Source organism: Callospermophilus lateralis, chromosome 3 (assembly GCF_048772815.1).
Source record: "Callospermophilus lateralis isolate mCalLat2 chromosome 3, mCalLat2.hap1, whole genome shotgun sequence".
Classification (NCBI taxonomy): Eukaryota; Metazoa; Chordata; class Mammalia; order Rodentia; family Sciuridae; genus Callospermophilus; species Callospermophilus lateralis.
In genome coordinates this window covers 193,418,607-193,438,636 of record NC_135307.1, presented here as the reverse complement: position 1 = coordinate 193,438,636, position 20,030 = coordinate 193,418,607, and the positions used below count along the sequence as shown (strand labels likewise).

The 20,030-nt window shown below is 55.1% G+C and overlaps 1 protein-coding gene across 1 annotated transcript in view; it reads left to right on the top strand.

The window, feature by feature from the left end:
* Eya2 (EYA transcriptional coactivator and phosphatase 2) overlaps positions 1-20,030 on the top strand; it is a 189,094-nt gene that overhangs the window by 96,998 nt on the left and 72,066 nt on the right. The window contains exons 6-7 of the mRNA XM_077109204.1: positions 17,243-17,307; positions 18,860-19,037. Of these exons, the coding sequence (XP_076965319.1) occupies positions 17,243-17,307; positions 18,860-19,037 (243 nt within the window). The remainder of the gene's footprint in view (positions 1-17,242; positions 17,308-18,859; positions 19,038-20,030) is intronic.

Here is a 20,030-nt window from a genome sequence, read left to right as displayed (position 1 = left end):
GCCCGGAGGGGAGGGCGGAGTGTCCCCATACCTCAGTCCCAAGGTCTGCTGTCCCGTGTGACCACGACAGTGCCACCTGTCAGAAGAAGGACATGGTCTCCCTGGGCTGGGGTCAGGGTGTCCGCCGACTGTGTTCCTCAAGGGTTCCGGAAGAATCTGTCCCCGCCTCTCTTCTGAGCCAGCCACAGTGGACGGCCCGGCTGCTGCCCGCCACGCTGACTCTGCCTCCCTCTCCCACCTGCAGCATGATGGCGACGGGGATGGAATTGGGCCCTGTCAGGGGGCCAAGTGACGGCCTAGTTCAGGTCAGCTGATGGGCCACCTCGGCCTCTCCGCAGCCTGCCGTCCCCTCTGCCATGTCACCCTCGCCGTCGTGGGCTGCGGGATGGTTGCCCATGGCTTTGGGCCTCTGGTGGGCCTCATGGCAGGAGTTCCTGGTGAAGCAAACCGCCTACATCGTGAGCCAGGGAGCAGAGACACTGAGGCCAGGATCCACAGTCCCTTCGAGGGCCACCCCAGCAACCACTCGGTCCCTCTCAAAGATCCCACCACCTCCCAAGAGCACCACCTGGGCCAAGCCTCCCCCCCTGGGTGTGGGGACCCATCCGTGTTCACACCGCGGTTCCGCCTGCTGGGTGTCAGCTCCCGAGTCCCCCAGCTGCCATAAAATGGGCATGTTTTCTGGTTTCCGTTTACAGACGGGGAGACGAGGCAGGGGTTAGTAGCCTGCCCAGGGCTGGGGGCCAGCGAGCGGCAGGTCAGGCTCTGCCGGTCAGAACCCAGTGGGTTTCATTTACCTTTTTATTGTGCCAAGAGTTAGGAGCTGCAGAAGACACCCAAGGGCCACGGGGAGGGCCCAGGCCCCCCCAACCTCCCCTAAGGCGGATCCTCCACGACCCGCGGGCAGAGGCGGGAGGAATCGGGAGCTGACACCAACGGACCCAACTGCAGGCTTCCTGCGGATTGCACCAGTTTCCCCACGAGAGTCCACTTCCTATTCCCGGCTCCACCGAGATTCCCCTTTGCTGTGAGTCGCTGGGCCTCCCCAGGCTCTCCTGACCTCCATGCTTTGGGTGAATGCTGGCCAGGTGTTTGGGGACTGGCCCTTCAGTCGAGTGTGTCCAATGTCCCCTGTGGTCAGCTGCTGGTTGTGCAAACTGGCGGTTGTCAAGGAGGCACGCAGGTGAGGTTGGACCCTCGGCCAGTACATCCTGCCAGGGCTGTGGCACTGAGACGCCGTCACTAGTGCCAAAGCTCAATGGGCAGCGCCTGTCCCCTCCCTGTACCTGCTGCCTTGCATGGAGAGGGGACCAAATGTCAAAAAAAAACCAGCAGGAAACCTCAGTGGGCCTTACCTGTCCCTTCTGCTGACCGGTCCCTGTGAAGCGCTCAGGAAGTAGGACACCCCTGGAATTTCAGGGAACCTTTAAACCCCGCTGCCAAGGCAGGTGTGGGCAGGGCGCCCCAACGCGGGGCTTTGGTGACGACTTAACCTGTGCCGCGTGGAGGGGACGACCAGAGGGGGGAGCAGAACCTGCCGAGATGAAAGCCAGCGTCCAGCTGCTCGGAGCATCAAACCTTAAAAGCGACGTGAGGTTTGAGGGCAAGGAGTGAATGATGACTGCTAGGACTGGGGACAGGGAGCTTTGATCTGGAAGGGGACGGCATCTTAAGGGAGCGGGGCTCTCGCCTAAGTGATCCCCGCATCCTCCTGGGGAGCATTAGAGGGACCCCCTTGGAATTTACAGGGCTGCGGAAGGAACCGTATTCCTAATGGCAAACAGTTGGCGGAGCAGCTTGGCGGGCGGGCGCAGAGGAGAGGAGCCAGCCCCAGCCGCGAGCCCAACCCCGGGGCATTTTACGAGCTCCTCCCCCCTCCCCGCCAGGCGGTCGGAGACATTTGCGATCCTTGGAGGCGTGGGCGGATTGCCGCGGGAGGTCATTTTGGTGAGCCCTTGACCTCTCTCTTTGAAAAAGTATCAATTTGGAGAAGGTCATCTTTACTGCAGGAAACTTTAGACCAGAGACGGATCTTGGCTCTTTGGACGGCCACCCTGTCACTAGCCAGATGTTGGCCGCTGCTTGTCCCAGGCGACGCCCTGGCAGAGGGCTGCTGTCCCGCAGGCTCTGCCCCTGCAGCGTCCCCGTGGGCATGTGACTGGCCTCCCCATCACTGTCCAAACCAACCAGGCACCTGCGGCTGGGAGCAGGAGCTCGTGCCGTGTCGGGGACACCTGTGTCCCCTCCTCCCTAGAGAGGCCTGCAGCTACATGGAGTCAAACCCCCACTGGAGCGGCTCAGAAGGCTCCGGGGTAGAAGGGAGAGCAGGTTGGACAGATGGAGGTGCAGACCGGCCAGCCCAGGGTGACGCCTGGCTCCAGACCCCAGCTCTGCTGCCCACAGCCCCACAGTTAGAAGTCTCAAGTTGCCTCCTCGTGTCCTGGGAGGGCAACCAGATGTGGGCAACCCCACCGTACCCCGACAATCCCACAGGCCCTTCCTTGCCCCCGATGGCCCAGCCCCTCTCACCACGGGACACGTCCCTCACATTCCCCTCCAGCCCCGGGACCAGGGTGTCCGCTCCACTGAGCAGGGCTCCTCATGGTTCTGTCCACTCCTGTGGCCCCCAGGACTTGGGCAGACTGGCACATAGTAGGTGCTCAGGAAACGTTGGTGAAGGCGCACAGTAGGTGCTCAGGAAATGGTGAAGGCACACAGTAGGTGCTCAGGAGCGTCAGTGAAGTGAGTGACAGTCTCCTGCCTCACCTTGCTCTGCTGATGTCCCTGTGGAATGGAGGGTGGACTAGGCGAAGCAGCCAGGGGCCCACAGCGCCTGGCTCAGGCCAGCTGCTCGGCACTTGGTGACGGTATCAGCTCATTCACTCCTTCACTTCCTCCTTCAGTAAGTGGGCACTGGACGTCTGGGCACTGGACGTCTGGGCACCGGACGTCTGCCCCGTGCCCAGGGCTGTGCTGTAGGTGGAAATAGTGCCGAGGACAAACAGCTGCTCTCTTATTGTCACTTCTTAGGAACCTCCTACTCTCCTGGGAACTGGGCCTTGCCAGGGGACAGGAGGACAGCTCCCTGGAGCCTGTTGGGTGGAGGGAGAGAGCGGTGTCCCTGCTTCTGCAAGACGATGGCAGAAGTGTAGGGCCACCAAAGAAAGGACCGTCACAGCCGCGTAACGTGAGCTGGGAGGAGCAGCGGGACCAGGAGAGGGCCAGCGAGGTCCCTGACTCAGAGCAGGAGGCTGCGGGGTGGGCAGCGTCACGCCCAGGTCCCCACCGGCATCACCCGCAGCGTGTTAGACCCCTCCGCCTGGCTGGACCTGCGGGTCACTGGGGGTTCCTTGGTGACGTCTGGGGCTTGAGGGAGCCCGTCCCCCCGAGACGCTCGGTGCTCCCTGGTGAACCACAGGACAACACGGCGTCTGGGGCATCCGCGTCTCTAAGGAACCAACAGATGTGCGTGCTCTGTCCCTGGGTGGCGGGAGTAGCCTCACCAGCCTGCCGTGTGCCGTTCACCGGGCACTGCCCTCTGGGCCCTGCTTGGGGCTGGCTGTGGATACAGCTTCTCCCCTGCAGCCCCCGGCTCCTGGGCCCCCCACCCGGCATCACGCGACTCGTGTGGCAGAGACACGGTGACAGGGCCGCCCTCTGAATCGGCTTCTCGGGAATGTGGACTGTTTTATGGCCAGTTAAATGTGCTTCAGGCTACCTGTGAGTGAGGCCACTGTGACATCTACAGCCGGCCTGATCAAACCCAGATGCGGCTGCCCGCAGCGAGCCCAGGTCAGAGGCGCAGGCCCCGCGTGGCTCTGGGGGCTTTCAAGAGGACAAGACGTCGAGACACCTCAGCCTCAGCAAGAGCGCCAGGACGCCTCCCTCCCCGGCACACGGGCCACTGTGTCCCTGTTGACCCCAGAGCTGAGGGCCAATCGCGAGGCTTTGTTTCCACTCGGGTGCTGGGGTCTGGGCCCCACAGGGGGTTCCTTTTTAACCTTCCCTGGAGGCTTTTTGGTACCCGGGGTTGAACTCGGGGCCCTTGACCCCTGTGTTGTGTTTTATCAGAGACAGGGTCTCCCTGAGCTGCTGAGGGCCTCGCGGTGGCTGAGGCTGCTTTGAACTCGCGATCCATGGTGCACTTGCGACGTCTCCACGGTGGTCATTAACACTCAGACACGGCGAACACGTCCATCCTGTGTGGACTCTCGGCTCCTCCGGGCTCTGACGTCCAGGAAGTCAGCACCAGCACTCTCAGGCGCTGCCTGCTGGGCGCGTAGTAGGCCCTCAGCCAACGTTGATGGGATGGAGGGGAGCGAAGGCAGGGGACCATGAGGGCTGTGGAGGAGGAGGGCCGGCCGGGCCTCCCAGCTCCCGCCCTCCGCCCCACTGCGTTCTGGGTAAAGGAAAGAACCGGAGCCACAGGCCCCGGAGGCTGCGCCCGTCCCTTCCTGAACCTGGCCTGGGACGGGCCCCGGGTGGAGGGTCTCCTCCGGGGCCCCTCGTCCTGCTTCTGCTTTCCCATTTTGGTGTTATCTGCTGACCGTTTGGCGTCCACTCCTAGGTCACCCCACGGCCGTCCTTGACCGCTCTAGACCCACACTTGTATTTTGATGGTACTTCAGTGGCGGCATCAGTAAGTTAGGGGAGAGTGTGCCCCTGGGTGTCCCTGTGGACCCACACAGAGGTCCCTTTGCTCTGGGGAATCGGTGGTTTTGCTGCTGTTTGTGGTGCTGGGGGGAACCCAGGCCTCGTGAGCAGATCCGGGAGGTGACCCAGGTGACCCAGAAGCCGCCCAGCCGCTGGCCGAGCCCCTGGGCTGTGGGGGGCCCACGCTGGCGGGAGCCCTGCTCCATGGCTTCCCAGGAGGACCTGTTTCCTGGGTCCCCACGAGGGTGACACAGACAATGGGTGACTGGTCGGCCTCGAGAAGACCGCGTGTGATGCGCGGAGCCAGGACGCCCAGCGCCGTCCACGGGAAGAGCAGAGGCTCCCCGGGGCTGGATTCCGTTAGAGCTGGACTCGGGCCAGCGAAGGGATCGCCATCGTGACTGTCGCCATCTCTCTAAAAAGAGGAGGACGCCAGAAGGGCAGCAAGCCCAGGAGGGGTGCTCAGAGTCACCAGGAGCCAAATGCGGATGAGGACCACAGAGGAGGCGTCACCCGGGGTCACCTGAGTCCTACTAGGGGTGGCAGAAGGAGCAGGCCGCCCTGCAGGTGCTCCCGCCAGGCCTGGGGGAAGCCAGGCCTGATCGCCTTGGACCCAGAGTCCCTCTCCTGGGGCCGAATCCCAAGGACACCTGCTCACACAGAGGAGGGACCGGAAGGAGGAGGGTCACTACAGCCCGTGGCCGGAGAGCAGGAGGCCACCCTGGCATCCTCTGGGGTGAGCCCGACAGCAGACGAGGGGACACAGCAGCGCAGAGGGCCTCGGCCACTTAACGCAGGTGGAAAACCCAGAGGCCACGTGAAATGGACACGCGGCTTCACGGGATCAACCCCAACCCAGAATGCGAGCGCAGGTTCCCAAGAGCGGAATGAACAGAGACCGCGTCCGTCACCTCTTGGACGTGGTTTGTCCCCCAGGAGGGTTCGTGGGTTGGCAGCTTTGTCCCCAGGGTGGACCTTTAAGACACAGGACCCGAGGGCAGGGGCTCTGCCTCAGGAGGACGTAAGGCAGTTCTCAGGGGCTGCTGAGGTGAGCTCTCCTCCCACCCTGTGTCGGCCTCCTGAGCGGAGACGTGACCCCTCGCCGCTGCCATGAAGCCATCTGTCCCGAGGGCCTTGCCGGGGCCAGGTCAGCGGCAGCCTGGTCTTGGGCTTTCAGGCTCAGGTCTGGGACCTCCACAGCCTTTTGTCTGCCCTTTCTCAGCTCAGGAAGCTGTTTCCTAGTGAACTTTCAAGGCAGCTACATGAGCCTCTTTTCTTTGTAAAGTCAGCCGACCTCAGGTATTTCATTCTATGACAAACAAACTAAGACAGCATCAGACACCAGGATTCTTGCCAGTGGAGCGATGGAGAATGAGAGGAAACCAGCAACGAAAAGAGGGGACCCGGGTGGGACCGGCGTGGAAAAAGTGCCACGCACTGAATTAACCTCCCATTAGCACCACAGTGTGGGGCGGCAGGGCGGGATGGGCTGGCTGTGGCGGCTGTCCACACAGGGTCCCTGACCTGGGGAGATGCACAGTTACAGGGACGTCACCAATCCCTGGTGCAGTAGCTCTGAGCCTCAGCCTGAAGCCCAGGTCCATGCCGTCAGCACCAAGTCACTCCCAGCCTCCACTCTCCGGGGAGGCCAGTCTCATCCTGGTCTTCGGAACCCTTCCCCAGGGCTCCAGATTTCGGGGCCCAGCTCGACTCTGACCCTCGCTGGCGTGTTTGGGGGCCGGAGCTCACGGGGAGCCCACCGCTGGGGCCCAGGCTGCTTCTGCTCAGGTCAGGAGCCCTTCCTGGCTGTGTCTTGGCCACCTGCGGGCAGAGGACTCTCACTGTTCTGTCCCCTGGGGGGTCACAGACTGGAAGCCTTCGGCCACACCCACCCTGCGAATGTGCTTTGGTTTATTTTGTTTGGTTTTGTTTGGGGCCCAACTCATTTGTATTTGTTGCCTGCATTTAAAAAAAACTGAGACAGCTCACATACAAATCCAGATTTCTGTCTTCTGAAAAGTCAGGCGCTCTGGCCACATGGATTCACACGCCCCCCGGAATGCCCTGGGCAGTTTACTTAAAAAGCCCAACTGACAGCGCCTTAAACCATAATCACATTTAGTGTGCATTTAGCAAGCCATCTGGTCCCCAGGGTTGGCCCCGCAGCTCAATTATATCTTTGAAGACCGGTTTCTTTTCATCTTTCCATGCCTCAGCCTCAGCATATAGGGCTTTAAGCTTTTATGCTCAAGCCTCATGTCCCAAGATGGCTGCTGTAACTCCAACCACCACATCCCCTCATGATTCAGGGGAGGAGCCAGGTACAGGGAGGACAGGAAAACAAGAGAACACTAGGCCAGGAAAGCAAGCTGTCTCTGTTGCCCTCTGTAAGGAGAAGCTGAGAACAAAGGGATTGGTGACGCCTGCTGGGCAGCCAAATGGTGTCTGCCACCAACTACTGCTGCTTAGGCAGAGCCGGTCCATTCCGGTTGGCCCCAGTCTCCACCACTCCCTCTTGCTCCCCAACACTGAAGCCACTGATCACAGTGTCTGCACTGTGTCTGGCCTCCCTCCCTCCCTCCCGTCTCCTGCTGGCCTGAGAGGCCTCCTGGGTGCAGGGCTGGAAGGGTCCAGCTCCTGCTCACTCTGCACCCCGCCCGCCCGCCCGCCCCACCTCTCTGGCGCCCCTTCACCCCCTCCCCCTCTGCAGTTCCTCCTGGGCACTGGGGGGGGGGCACGCAGGGCTCCTGTCTGCTGGGCCTCTGCGGCCACTAGGTATCCCTGGGTCAGCGGTCTCCTTGTGGCCGCCGTGTGTGGAGTGGTGGACTCACCCAGAGAATTGCCTGTGGCGTGACAGAGTGCTGACCGCGTGTCACTGGCCTCCGTTCCCACGGGGCTGGACGGTTGGTCAGCAGCCTGCGCCCTCTCCTCCCAGGCGCTGGGACGACTGGTGTCTGCCCTTTCTCCTGCCACCACCCTGCAGCCCAGCCCGGGGTCCGCGGCCCACGAGGGGACCGCCCGGGAGGGGGAGTCCCCAGCCAGTGACCCCGCTGGCCTTCGCCCCTCGGCCTCAGCCTGCTGACCCCGCCACGCGCGGTCACGGAATGCAGAGGACAGAGGAGGGCTTCAGGGACCACAGGACAGGTTCACAGCTGCCTCCGTGAAACACGTCCCCCAAGTGGGACCTTTGATCTGAGGCACCACGCACGCCGGGACTGGAATGCCGCCGTGGCCTCCCAAGTGGCCTCTTGGATGGCGCCGCGGGGACCAGGGAGGCACCCTCAGTCTCGAGCGGCGCCCGCTCTTTCATGTGGTCACCTCCAGGCGTCAGGAACACAGGAGGGCTCAGGGTCATGTGCCAGGAGCGGGGCAGGTGACAGGTCCCAGCCTATGCACCGTGTGTCCCCAGGACCAGGGAGGGACCATCTTTTCAAACCAATATTTTGAAAGATCCGGAATCTCACGCAAGTTTCAAGCAGCCCCCTGGGAAAGAACTGGTGGTCTCAGAGGGGGTCCATCCAGCCCAGAGCGCCAGGCCCTGTGGCCCCCAAGGAGGAGCCTTCTACGGAGACGCATGCCCACCTGCTCATATTGTCACCGGAGAGACAGGGAGAGGTGGGAAGGGCTGGCACGGAGGAGTGGGGAACTGTCCCCTGGCCTCAGGCTGGGCTGCAAGGGTCCTGCGGACTCAGGTGCTGTCTCCCCTGGGTCTCGCGCGCAGCCAGCAGGCAGAGGAGGGCACCGGCCTCCTGCGCCCCTCTACACCCTACCTTCGCTGCAGGCCTGGAGACCCCGTGGGGAGGCAGCGGGGGCCCAGGTTGGTTCAGGTTTTAAATTATAAAATCCCCAGAACATAACATCAACCACTTCACAGTAGATGATTTACAGGCATCAGGTACCTTCCCAGTGAGGGGTGGCCACCCTCTGGGTAGCTCCAGGACCCTTTTATCACCCCAAAGGAGAGTCTGCACCCGTCGCTCCTGGCCGCCCTCCCCAGCCCTGGAGTCCCACCCGTTGTCCCCAGGGAGTGTCCACTCAAATGTTCAGGTTAACGGGGGTCACTCCGTGGGGCTTCGCGTTGGCTACCACTGGGTCCCGTAGCCCAAGAGTCGTCCGCGCCGTGGCCGGTGTTGCTCGTTCCTCTTGATACCTGGGTGATGTCCCATCGCCTGGAGACACAGGATTGGCGTCCCTTATCCAGAATGCTGGGGACAGAAACGCTTTGGATTTAGATTTTTTGCAGATTTTGGAAATATCGTCACACGTATAATGAGGCATCCTGGGAGGGACCCGTCTGAGCTGAGATCCGTCGTGTCTCACACTCACCTCAGCCTCGGAGCTCCACCCGTCTGACTGAGTGTGCGAGGCCAGCGGGCCGCGTGGCCTGGGGCTGCCCACCTGCGTGGTGTGACTCTCAAAGTGTCACACGTGGGCGCTTGGGTTCTAGATCCTGGGATTCAGGGTGGCCCCTGAGCCTCGTCTCATTCGCCATCGTCTGTCAGCGGTCACGCGGGTCGTTTCCGCCTTAGGCTGCTGTGACGGTGTTTTCTGTCTTCTGGGTGATTCTGGGGACTCTAAGGGGACTTTTGAAGGAATCGGCCTGCGGTTTCCCATGGAGTCCTACACGCCCCACTCCCAGGCCCCGCCTCCTTCTCCTTCCCGCGACTCTCTCTTTCTTTTCTTTCCTTTTCTGCATTAATTCTGGCCACCGAGCAGGGCGGGGGCCGCAGTGTCCAGCTCTGAGGCCCTGGGCTGAGTCCCAGGGTCCCCAGCACCGAGGCTCTGTAAACTGAGCAACAAGTACCTCCTTGGAGGGTGGGCAGCGGCACCCAAGGGGAACCCCCCCCCAGCATCATGCCCCAGCACCGCGGCCACCACCAGGGTGCCGAGGCCACCGCCAGGCAACGTCCCCGGTGCTCCTCGCTCTCACTGAAGTGGAGGACCCAGCTCTCCCTTCATGTAGCACAAAGCACAGTCAAAACTAGTCACCAGGACTGTGCTCTGGGTGGAGGCAATAACCACCCCCACCCCGCCAGGGAGACCGCGGTTCCTGAAGGGACTACAGTCTACGCAGTTGTATCTAAAGCACAAACGCACGCACGGTACCTAATCAGACGAATAGTATAACTTGAATCTTAAAACCCCACGAAAGGAGGGATTGTTAGGGAGAAAAATGTCTAGAAATGATCCCCAGAGCTGGGTGCCATGGTGCAGGCCTATAATCCCAGCAGCTCGGGAGGCTGAAGCAGGAGGATCGTGGGTTCAAAGCCAGCCTCAGCAAAAGTGAGGCACTAAGCAACTCAGTGAGACGCTGTCTCTAAATAAAATACAGAATAGGGCAAGGGACGTGGCTCGGTGGTCGAGTGTCCCCGAGTTCAATCCCTGCTACAAAGCAACAACAACAGCAACGATCCCTGGAGAAGGCTGGCACTAATGAAAAACAGGTTGAGAAATGGGAAATTTGGAACTATTTTAACTTTTTAAATTATTTTAAAACAAAATTTTAAAATGCGATTTGATTTGTTGCTATTAGATTCGGCAGACCTATCGTTCCTCTGTGGTTACTCTAGAGGTGTCTACTCCTCACCCCAGTTTCTGTATTCTCTGGGCACAGCAGCCTGTGCTCGGCCATCGCTGCCTTGTGGTCTGTCTGGAATGATCCTCGCTCCTCACGGACCCGCTCTCCTGCTTGTTGTCTGTCTCCTCTCCGTATGTCGGGCGCCACCCCATATCTAGGACAGTGGTGCCACGTGGTGACATTGGGGGCTCACCAGGAACCACACGGCCGTTGGAGGGAGGGAGGGAGTGAGTGTCTCCTTCAGAGTGTCTTACTGAGCCAGGGGCCCAAAGTCAGCTTTTACCTGAAACTAAAGAAAATTGATCAACCAGTAAGGCTCTCCACCACCACAGGCTCAAAATGTCCTTGATGTCCATCTGCCGTAGCCCAGCAGATGGAGGTGACGGTCACAGAGAAGGCCAAGCATGGCGGGTTCCCAGTGCTGTGCTCCCCCCCCGGCTGGCCCCTCTTGGTCCTCTGGAGGTGGGTCTGGCTGCCATTTCCTCCAGGAAGCCTTCCCTGACCCACCCCTTCCCCAGTCAGCATCCAGGACCTGGTTTGTGCCCTAAAACTCCCTGGGAAAACGGTCCCCAAGAGCCTCTCGGCTTCCTTCCCAGCACGTTGCAGTACGGGGGAAGGTCCGTTCAGAGGTGTGCCTAACGACGGAGGTCCTTGGTACCGCCACAAGGCTGAAAACCTCCTACGATTTGGCAGCAAACTGGAGCTGGGGAGCCAACTGTATGTGAGTGGCCAGGCGAGCCCACAGAGGGAGCCGGCCTGCAGGGCTTATCACCATGTTCTGACTCCTTAAATCTGTCTGGACTGACTTCCTGTCTGTTTCAAGAACTTTCCGGGAGGTCAGCTTCTCTCCATTGTTCTTTTTTTTTTTTTTTTTTTTTAAGAAATTTATCTATTTTATTAGTCTTTTGCCAGGACAGCTCTTAGTTCTATAGATCAATTATACTTTTACTTTTGCATAGCTTTTTAACTTAATAAGTGTTAAAATTTTAAGAAATTTTATTACAAAAAAGAGTATAAAATACAATGAAACTCACCACCTAACTGAAACAATTATTACCTCTTAGCTAATCTTGTTTCTTTGATCTACACAGGTTCTCCTTCCTATCATTCTTACACAAACCCCAAATTTAATATCCTTTCATCCATAAATATCAAGAACCTGTAAAAGATAAGACAACAATTTTATTAAACAGAACACACAACCCTTACTACACCTAAAATAAAATTCCTTAATATTATCAAATATCTCTTCATAAATGTGTTTGTGACTTTGTGTGACAGACAGAAAGAGATGTATATTTGTAGAATCAGAATTTAATAATGTCTGTACATTGTATTCAATTGATATGTTCTCTAGCTCTTGAAGTGTCTTTTTAAAAATTTTTAGTTGTAGATGGACACAATGCCTTTATTTTATCTATTTATTTTTATGTGGTCCTGAGAATCAAACCCAGTGCCTCTCTTGTGCTAGGCAAGCGCTCCACCACCGAGTTATAGACAACTCCAGCCCTTGAAGTCTCTTTTGAGCCATGGATTTCCCGTCTTCTCTTTCCTTTTTTCCTTGCAGTTTGTTGAAGAAATCAGATTAGTCGTCCTGTAGAATCTCCCCATTTGGACTTGGTGATTGCTTTCCCATGGTATCATTTACTGCAGTTTCTGTCTTCTATATTTCCTATAAATTGATACTTCCCTTTAGAGGCTTAATCATATTCAGGTTCAGGTTTACCAGCTTCACAGCCCATAGCTTGTGTGGAGTTTTGTCCAAGAGGGACGTGGTGTTTGGTGGTCTCTCAGTAGCCATACACCTTAATTCATGAAGGACTGCAAAACAGTGGTATCCCATCATTCTATGTTCATTTATTAGTTGTCAGTCTTTTATAAAGAAAATCCCTTTCATTTACTATTTGGCACCTGGGGCCCAGATTCTGCAGGATGGGCAAGATAAATGCTTTTCTTTCCCTTAACATACTGCTTTTCAAAGCAATGGATTTGTTCCCTATCACCTTTTAAGTGTGATCATATTTGGAATATTATCATAAAAATGTGTTTACATGTTTAAAGCATTCCGGTGCTTCACAGTATTCTCCCTGTTGGTGCTGGTCCTAGTGGTGTGTGAAAGCCTCCGTGCTTTGTGAGAATGCAAGTGCTGGAGGATCTGCTAGCACATTTCCAGCCCCAGACTAGAACTCAGCCATTTCTCCTAGGTGTCCTTGTTCCTTTTAGTGTAAAATGGTGTTTGGGAATAAAAATCTGGGCAGCATGATCTTTTCACTTCAAACTCATGAACACAGGATTCTTACTTAATCTCAACAACCAGTAACTCCTTTCCCCCACAGCTAAAATCCTGGTTCCCGAGGCAACAAACAAACCACTCATTTATCCCACCATTATACAGATAATAATCTCAGAATACCAACCAAGCTTACAGTACCAAAAATATGGTTACTATGAAGAATGTAAGATTCTTCTGCAGATATTGCAGATTATCATCCTTATCTTCGGAGGTGTCCTATTACCATATCCATTAATGTTGCTGTGTTTTAAAGTCACTTTCTGGGTGAAAACCTGGGTACATAGGCTTATCTGTTTCATTTTGCTTTGGAAATTTAACTGTTTTTTAAAAAATGATTTCATAATTGTGAAATATATTTATATGGTTCCAATACAAATGTGCAGAAAAAAACATATGTGAAGAAGTGTGACTATTACCACTGCACTTCATGCCATTCTTCCTATTCCCATAGGTAATGATTTCTCTTAGGCTTCCCTTTCCTTCTGAACATAAAAATATGCACACACTTATATTTCTAGCTTTTCCCTTCTTACGTATGTGGTGTCATACATACTTTTCTCCACTTTCCTGTGTGTGTGTGTGTTTTTTGTTGTTTTGCAGTAGTGGAGTTGAACCCAGGGCCTTGCACATCTGTGGCGAGCACTTAGCTGCAAGTCCAGTCCCTTTTTTAAAACCGTATTTTGAGACGAGCTCTCACTAAGTTGCCTTAGTGAGACTTTGAACTTGCAATCTTCCTTCCTCCTGAGTAGCTCGGTTTGCAGATAGGGCCTACGTGCCTGACCACGTTGCTTTTATTAAATTAACCTTCATGGAGATCTCTAATCTGATATCATTCTTTTTTTTTTTAATTTTTATTGTTGGTGGTTCAAAGCGTTACATAGTTCTTGACATATCATATTTCACACTTTGATTCAAGTGGGTCATTGTTCTTACTTGAGGATGCCTGGCAGCTCCTTCACCCTGAAGGCGTTTCCTCTGGCTGTAGAACTCGGGTGGACGGGTGGACGGGTGGACGGCTCTTTTCTGTAGGCTCCTGAGAAGCGCGCCCTTCCTTCTGGCTTCCGTGTGCCAGGAGCGGAGCCGCTGTGGTTTGGATGGCCTTGCCCTGGGCCGCATTGTGTTCGCGTGAATCAACGAAGGAGAAACAGTGGATCCCACCCTCACAGGTGAACGGCTCCAGGACCTTGGCAGAGACTGGGGCTGGTGACTGTGCCCTCCCTGGGTGGGTGTGACAGTGAAGTGGCACGTGGTGCGAACGCCTGGTTCAGGGCTTGTGCAGATGGCGCTCAGCAGTCCCAGCTGAATGAGGAAGGAACTCGTGGCCCGGTGCCCTGTGGGACTCTGCTTCTATGTGCTGCCAAGGAAAGGCAGGAGGCCGGCTCCAGCCCATCTCGGCTACCAAGGCTCCGAGTCACAGCTCTGGGCCACTTGCCTTCCCTTTGGGGCCTCGGCCTTCCCATGTGGATGAGAGGGTTTAGCATCGACTCCTGATTCCCAGTCCTGCTGTGCATCAGACCTCTCCAGAGAGGGATCGGCTTGGTTTGGTTCCTTGGGAGATGCTAATGCAGAGCAGGTTGAGCCCTTCTGTGCCTTATGATCTGTTACCCTGGACATTCCTGGAGGTGTCCACGGCTCCCTGCTGTCTGTCCTCTACCTGCTGCTGTCCCGTCCCTGGAAAGACCCCTGGAGTCCATTCCAGCCACCACAGAAAAAACAGCCCAAGACTCTGGAAACTTCTTACATGATGTGGTCACAGTTCATTTAAGTGTCCATCTGTCCTCTGCCCACCAGCTCGTGGGAATGCTCAGGAAGGCCCGGCCAGCTGTGTTCACATCAAGATTCACTTAGGTTGGATCACGAACCGAAATGCAAGAACTACTACTATTAAAAGAGACTTGAAAAAGCTGAGAACTTAAAAACTTCTGTTGTTCAAAAGACATTATTAAAAGCTGAGAAAGATAAACTACGGGCTAGGAGATAACTTTATGAATCATATCTGATAAAGAACTTGTCTCCAGAATATTTAAAGAATTTATATAACTCATAAGAGGACAAGTCTAACTTTTTTAAAAATGGGCAAAAGACGCTTTTAAGTGGAATCTCACTGTGTTGCCCAGGCTAGTCTCAGACTTGGGGACTGAGTTCCGCCTCAGCCTCCTGAAACCTGGGATCACAGGTGTGCATTTCACCAGAGAAAACACCTGGGCGGCTAACGAGCACGTGGAAATCATCCAACATCATTGGTCATTAGAGAAATGGTACTTAAAGTCACCATGAGATACCTCTAGGCAACTACTGAAATGGCTCCAACCAAAAAGACCGAATACCGAGGCTGGAGACCCTGGAAACCGGAACCCTCGTGCCTGGGTAGGGCCACAAAATGACACAGACACCCTAGGAAACAATGTGGCCACTTATTTCAATGTCCAACATACACTTACCACGTAACTCCACAGTCCACTCACACACTCACACACATACTCACACACACACGCAAACACACACACACACCACGCGCACACACACACGTACACACACACCACACACACACACTACACGCACACACACATACACACATACACACACACATACACATACACCACACACACATACACACACACCACACACACACATACACACACACCACACACACACATACACACGCACACACATACACACATACACACACACGCACACACACACATACACACACTCACACACACACACCACACGCATACACACACACACCACACACATACACACACTACACACACACCACACGCATACACACACTCACACACATACACACACACCACACACACACACACACACACACTCACACACACATTCACACACACACGCACAGCCTGGTACACAGATGTTTATTGTTGCGTCATCCATGACAGTTAAACATTGGACGTTGTGCACATGCGCCACAGAAAACTATTCAGCAATAAAAAAAGAATGAACCTCAGACACTGGCTGTAACATTGATGAGACTAAGCCCCCGCTGGGTGAATGGTGCAGACATGTATTCTACCATCACATTTACATGAATTTCCAGAAAGTTCTTTATAGAATCAGAAACAGTTCTGGGGCAGCTTGATGCTGGGGCTGGGCCTAGCTGTGAACAGGCAGAAGGGAACTTTGGGGTAACAGATGCTTTGAAAGTAGATCATGGAGGCAGGCACAATTCCACCAATGTGCTTTAAACATCGTCAAACAGACACAGTGGTGGGATTTTATAGTGTATAAATTAGACCCTAATAAGTTTTCAAAAATGCAACAGAGGCCACGTGTAGAATGCTGAGAACAGACCCCAGCCAGACTGCCTGGGTCCTCTCCCAGCTGCTGGCACCCCTACCTATGTGGCCTTGGTCAGGCACTGGACCTTTCTGTGTCTCTCTTTCCCCATGAAGAGCTCAGCTTGGTGCCTGACACACACCAGGTCACTGCAGGGTCACTCCCTTCTTGCTGCAGACTCCTGCCCCATCAGCCCTTTTCCCATTTCTCTGGCCTTCCAAGTTAATGCCCACCTACCACAGGGCCTTTGCGTCCAGTACTTATGAATATTCTTCCTCCTGAGATATTTCCATTCCTGGCCTCTTATCAGTCATGTCTCAGCTCAAATGTCATCTCAGATTCTCCTTCCCTGACCACCCCGGCTTAATACTACCCCACTCGTGAATCCTTTTACTTATCCACCGAAGAGCACTTTGTAGTAGTAATGGCACATTTTATTCCCATTTCTAGATGGGGAAACTAAAGCTCAGAGAGGTAACGTCATCTCATTTATTTATTCAGGACAAAATCATCACCGCCTCACACTCATGGAGACGGCTTCTCTAAAAATGATAATAAATAGATTTTGGTAAAGATGAGGAACTGGAACCTCATGCACTGGTGGTGGGAACGGGGAGTGGGACAATCTATGGAAGACAAAATCAAAAGCAGACCTACCCTAGACCCAGCACTTGCATTCCTGGGTATATATTCAAAAGAATTGAAGGTAGGGTCTCCAAGAGACACCTGTACACCATGCTCATAGCCACGTTATCCAAGGGCAAAAGTTGGAAATGACTCAAATGTCCATCGACAGATGACTGGATAAGTGAACTATGGTCTGTGTGCACGGTGGAATGTTCTTCAGCCTGAAAAGAGAAGGAAATCCTAACACAGGCCGCATCGTTGGATGAGCTTTAAAGACACTGTGCCCAGTAAAATGAGCCCATCATGAACACTGTGGGGTCCCCTTGGACGAGGTTCCTGGCCGAGTCAGACAGTCAGGAAGCAGCATGGCAGGGGTGGGGGGCTGATCAGTGCAGAGACTTCCGACTTTACAAGCTGGAAAAGTTCCTAGAGACGGACACCAGGATCGCACGGTGTCTATCACGCCGTCCAGCTGCACACTTTAAAATGGCTGAGATGGTGAATATTGGGTCATTTGAGTACAATTTCTAAAATAAATAACATAAGAACACAAACCTCGAGGCTCAAGGCAATTGGTGTTGTGTGCAGTGTCTCATTTCTGTCCCCAGTGCCCCTTGTAGAAGGACATGATTTGTCTTCCTCACTTTTGAGTTTTAGAGAGATTTGGTAATGGAGGCTCTGATCCTGCCCCAGCCTCAGACCTCCAAGACTCACCTGGCCACCACGTCCTTCTCCTCCACCTCTCTCTGATTATGAGAAGCCTAATCTGTACCCGTCTCCTCCTGCAGGTACGGCCGGCCTCTACCAAGGAACAAACGGGCTGACCAACGCAGCCGGATTCGGGGTGCACCAGGTCAGTGCGGCCCACACGGGTATTTGCTAAGTTCCCCTAAATCAGGGAGCCCAGAGAGCCCACTCCACACGGTGTCCACCAGAACTCCCTCCTCTGAGTTCCCAGGTTTGGAGACCACAGGGGCCAATTGTGCAAGAGGCCACTGGAAAGATCTTTTTGAAGATTTTCAGGATATCCTGGGGGTAAATGTCCACTCTTGCCCTGTCCACGCCCCCCCCTACACACACACACCTGCTGCGTCTAAAGGGGCGGCATAGCCTGCTCACCTCTGCATCCCCAAGGCTAAAAGCCCTGCACATAGTAGGTACGTCAAAAGTCCTGGTTAAACCAGGTGCCAGCTGCCATTGAGAGCTTCCGGTTCACTCAGGGAGTTCCTAGGGAATTCTCCTGCCGAAGGGCTCCGAGCTGGCGCCGTCGGCACTCCCCGCCTGTGTGTCTCCAGTTATTGCTAAACAAGAGACGAAGGTGCTTTCAGACTAGTTTTAAAACTGTGCCAGGGCAGATGGCCTCTGGACCCCTGAGGCAGGCACCATTTCTTCTTCCGTGAGATGAAAGAGCTGAGTCACTGGAACTTGGAAAACACAAACATCGCTCCACGTGTGCTTGTGAATTTCCAGTGAACTCCGTACAGAGATGAGACGCTCGTCAGTGCCACAGCACTTCTGTAGGTGTGATTAGGGACCCAGGCATCTGTCCCTGTCACCATAAGAGCTTATCAAGAACACAGACTCCCTGGAAGTTCTGACTCAGTAGATCTGGGCTGGGGCCCAGGACGCTGACCTCCCTGAGAGGCCCCTGCAGGGAGGGGCACTGGTCATGGTGACGGTGGGACCAACCGTGTGAAACGGTGACTCTGGGGGAGTTGGGCAGTCCACCCTGCTTAAATGAACTTGACCACAGGTGACTGACCTTATCGACTTGGTCTCCGTGACGCCCTCAAAGAACATTCTGGATCCCTCATGCTTCCAGGGGCTGTTACAGTGCACCTTTCCCTCAGGAGCCCCAGTGTGACCTGGGCTCCTGGGTACAGGTGGCCTTCGTTGTTCATTCACCTCACTGAGTTACTGTGTGTGCCAGGCACTGTTCCCAGTGCAGGGACATAACAGTGGCCAACATGACTGTCGAGGCCACAGCTTACCCTTCAGGGTCACCTCCAGTTGCCCATTCCTGCGTCCCTGTCCCTGGGAGTTTTTCTAGTGAACACCAGGCAGGAAGTGCCGGGGTGTCACCCTGGAGCAGCGCTCGAAGGGGGTGAAGTGGGGTGTAACCCCCCAGCCCCAGCCCAGGCCCCAGGGATGCCCAGCGCGGGTCAGCTCAGCGCCCACTGAGGAAGCCGACCAGGCTGCCCTCCCTGCCCTTCGCGCTCACCCCCCTCCCCTCCTGGGGTCTCCTTCCCCTTCCACATGTGCTACTTGTACTCAGTCCTTGTCCTAGAGTCGCTTCCTGGGAAACCGCAGTGAAGACACCCCGCCCTTGGAGAGCGTTCTGGGCCCAGGGGCGCAGCCCAGGAGGCCCCCTGCTCACGCTGGGCTGGGCTTTTCTCTCTCCCCAGGACTATCCTTCCTACCCCAGCTTCCCCCAGAGCCAGTACCCCCAGTATTACAGCTCGTCCTACAGCGCTCCCTACGTCCCGGCCGGCAGCCTCTGTCCTTCGCCCCTGTCCACGTCCACCTACGTCCTCCAGGAGGCACCGCACAACGTCCCCAACCAGAGTTCTGAGTCCCTGGCTGGTACGTACCTAGTCACCTTCGGGGGTCACTGTGACTGTGTGGTCTGAGCTCCTACATGAAAGAGGGGCCCAAATGTGGTTTAGTTGTAATGAACTGGTCACCCCAGGCTAAATCCACCCCCAGATGTGTTGTGGCCTTTCTGTGTGTGTGTGTGTGTGTGTGTGTATTTGTGTGTGCATTTAATTGTATCCAAGTCCAAAAGTAGAAATGTTTACCTAAAAATCCTCACTTCTGGCTTCTTTTGAAAGCGTGCTTGGTTGAAACAGCCCACCTGGTGCATTCAGTAAGGGTGCAGGATTCCAGAGCCGGCAGCTTACCTGAGATCCCTTACCCGCCTGGCCCACGTTGGCCCTGGAGTCCGAACTGTGCTCCAAAAGGCAGGGAGCCTGGTATTACTGCCCTCCATTTTGAGCCAAGGGCATACCCCCTGCTCTTCTCTATTTATATACTTATTAACAATTATTTATGAAGCACCTGCTGATTTTCCAGGCAGTGTAGACTTGGTCTTTGTAGAAAGTAATCAAATAGTCACACAAATACCTATTTAACAACATGATAAGGAAAGCCATAATTCTCACAAAAGCAGGTTTCATGTTACCTAGGCCCCTTTCCCAGATAAAAACAATAACCATCAGAGTCGGATCGATTGGCTACTGGTGGTTCTGGGGTTTGAATCCAGGCCTCTTGGTTCCAAGTGGGGCCCATGCTGCTCACTGGCCCTGCACGTGGAGACCGCGCTACCTGCAGCCCAGAGGCCTTCAAGGGGTGGTGCTGTCCCCAAGAGGGGCTTGACGCTGACTGCAGGGTCTCGGGGCCGTAGAACACTTCCCGCAGTCCCCAGGCATTCTCCCCCAGGGGCACAACAGTCTTAGGCCACCTCTATGTTAGCCAGGGTGTTGTGCCTTCAGAAGGTAGAAAATCTAGTTTGAGAAAAAAGAAAGAAAGAAAAAAGCATTTTTAGGTTCTTGTCACCAAGACTGCTGCACTCAGGGC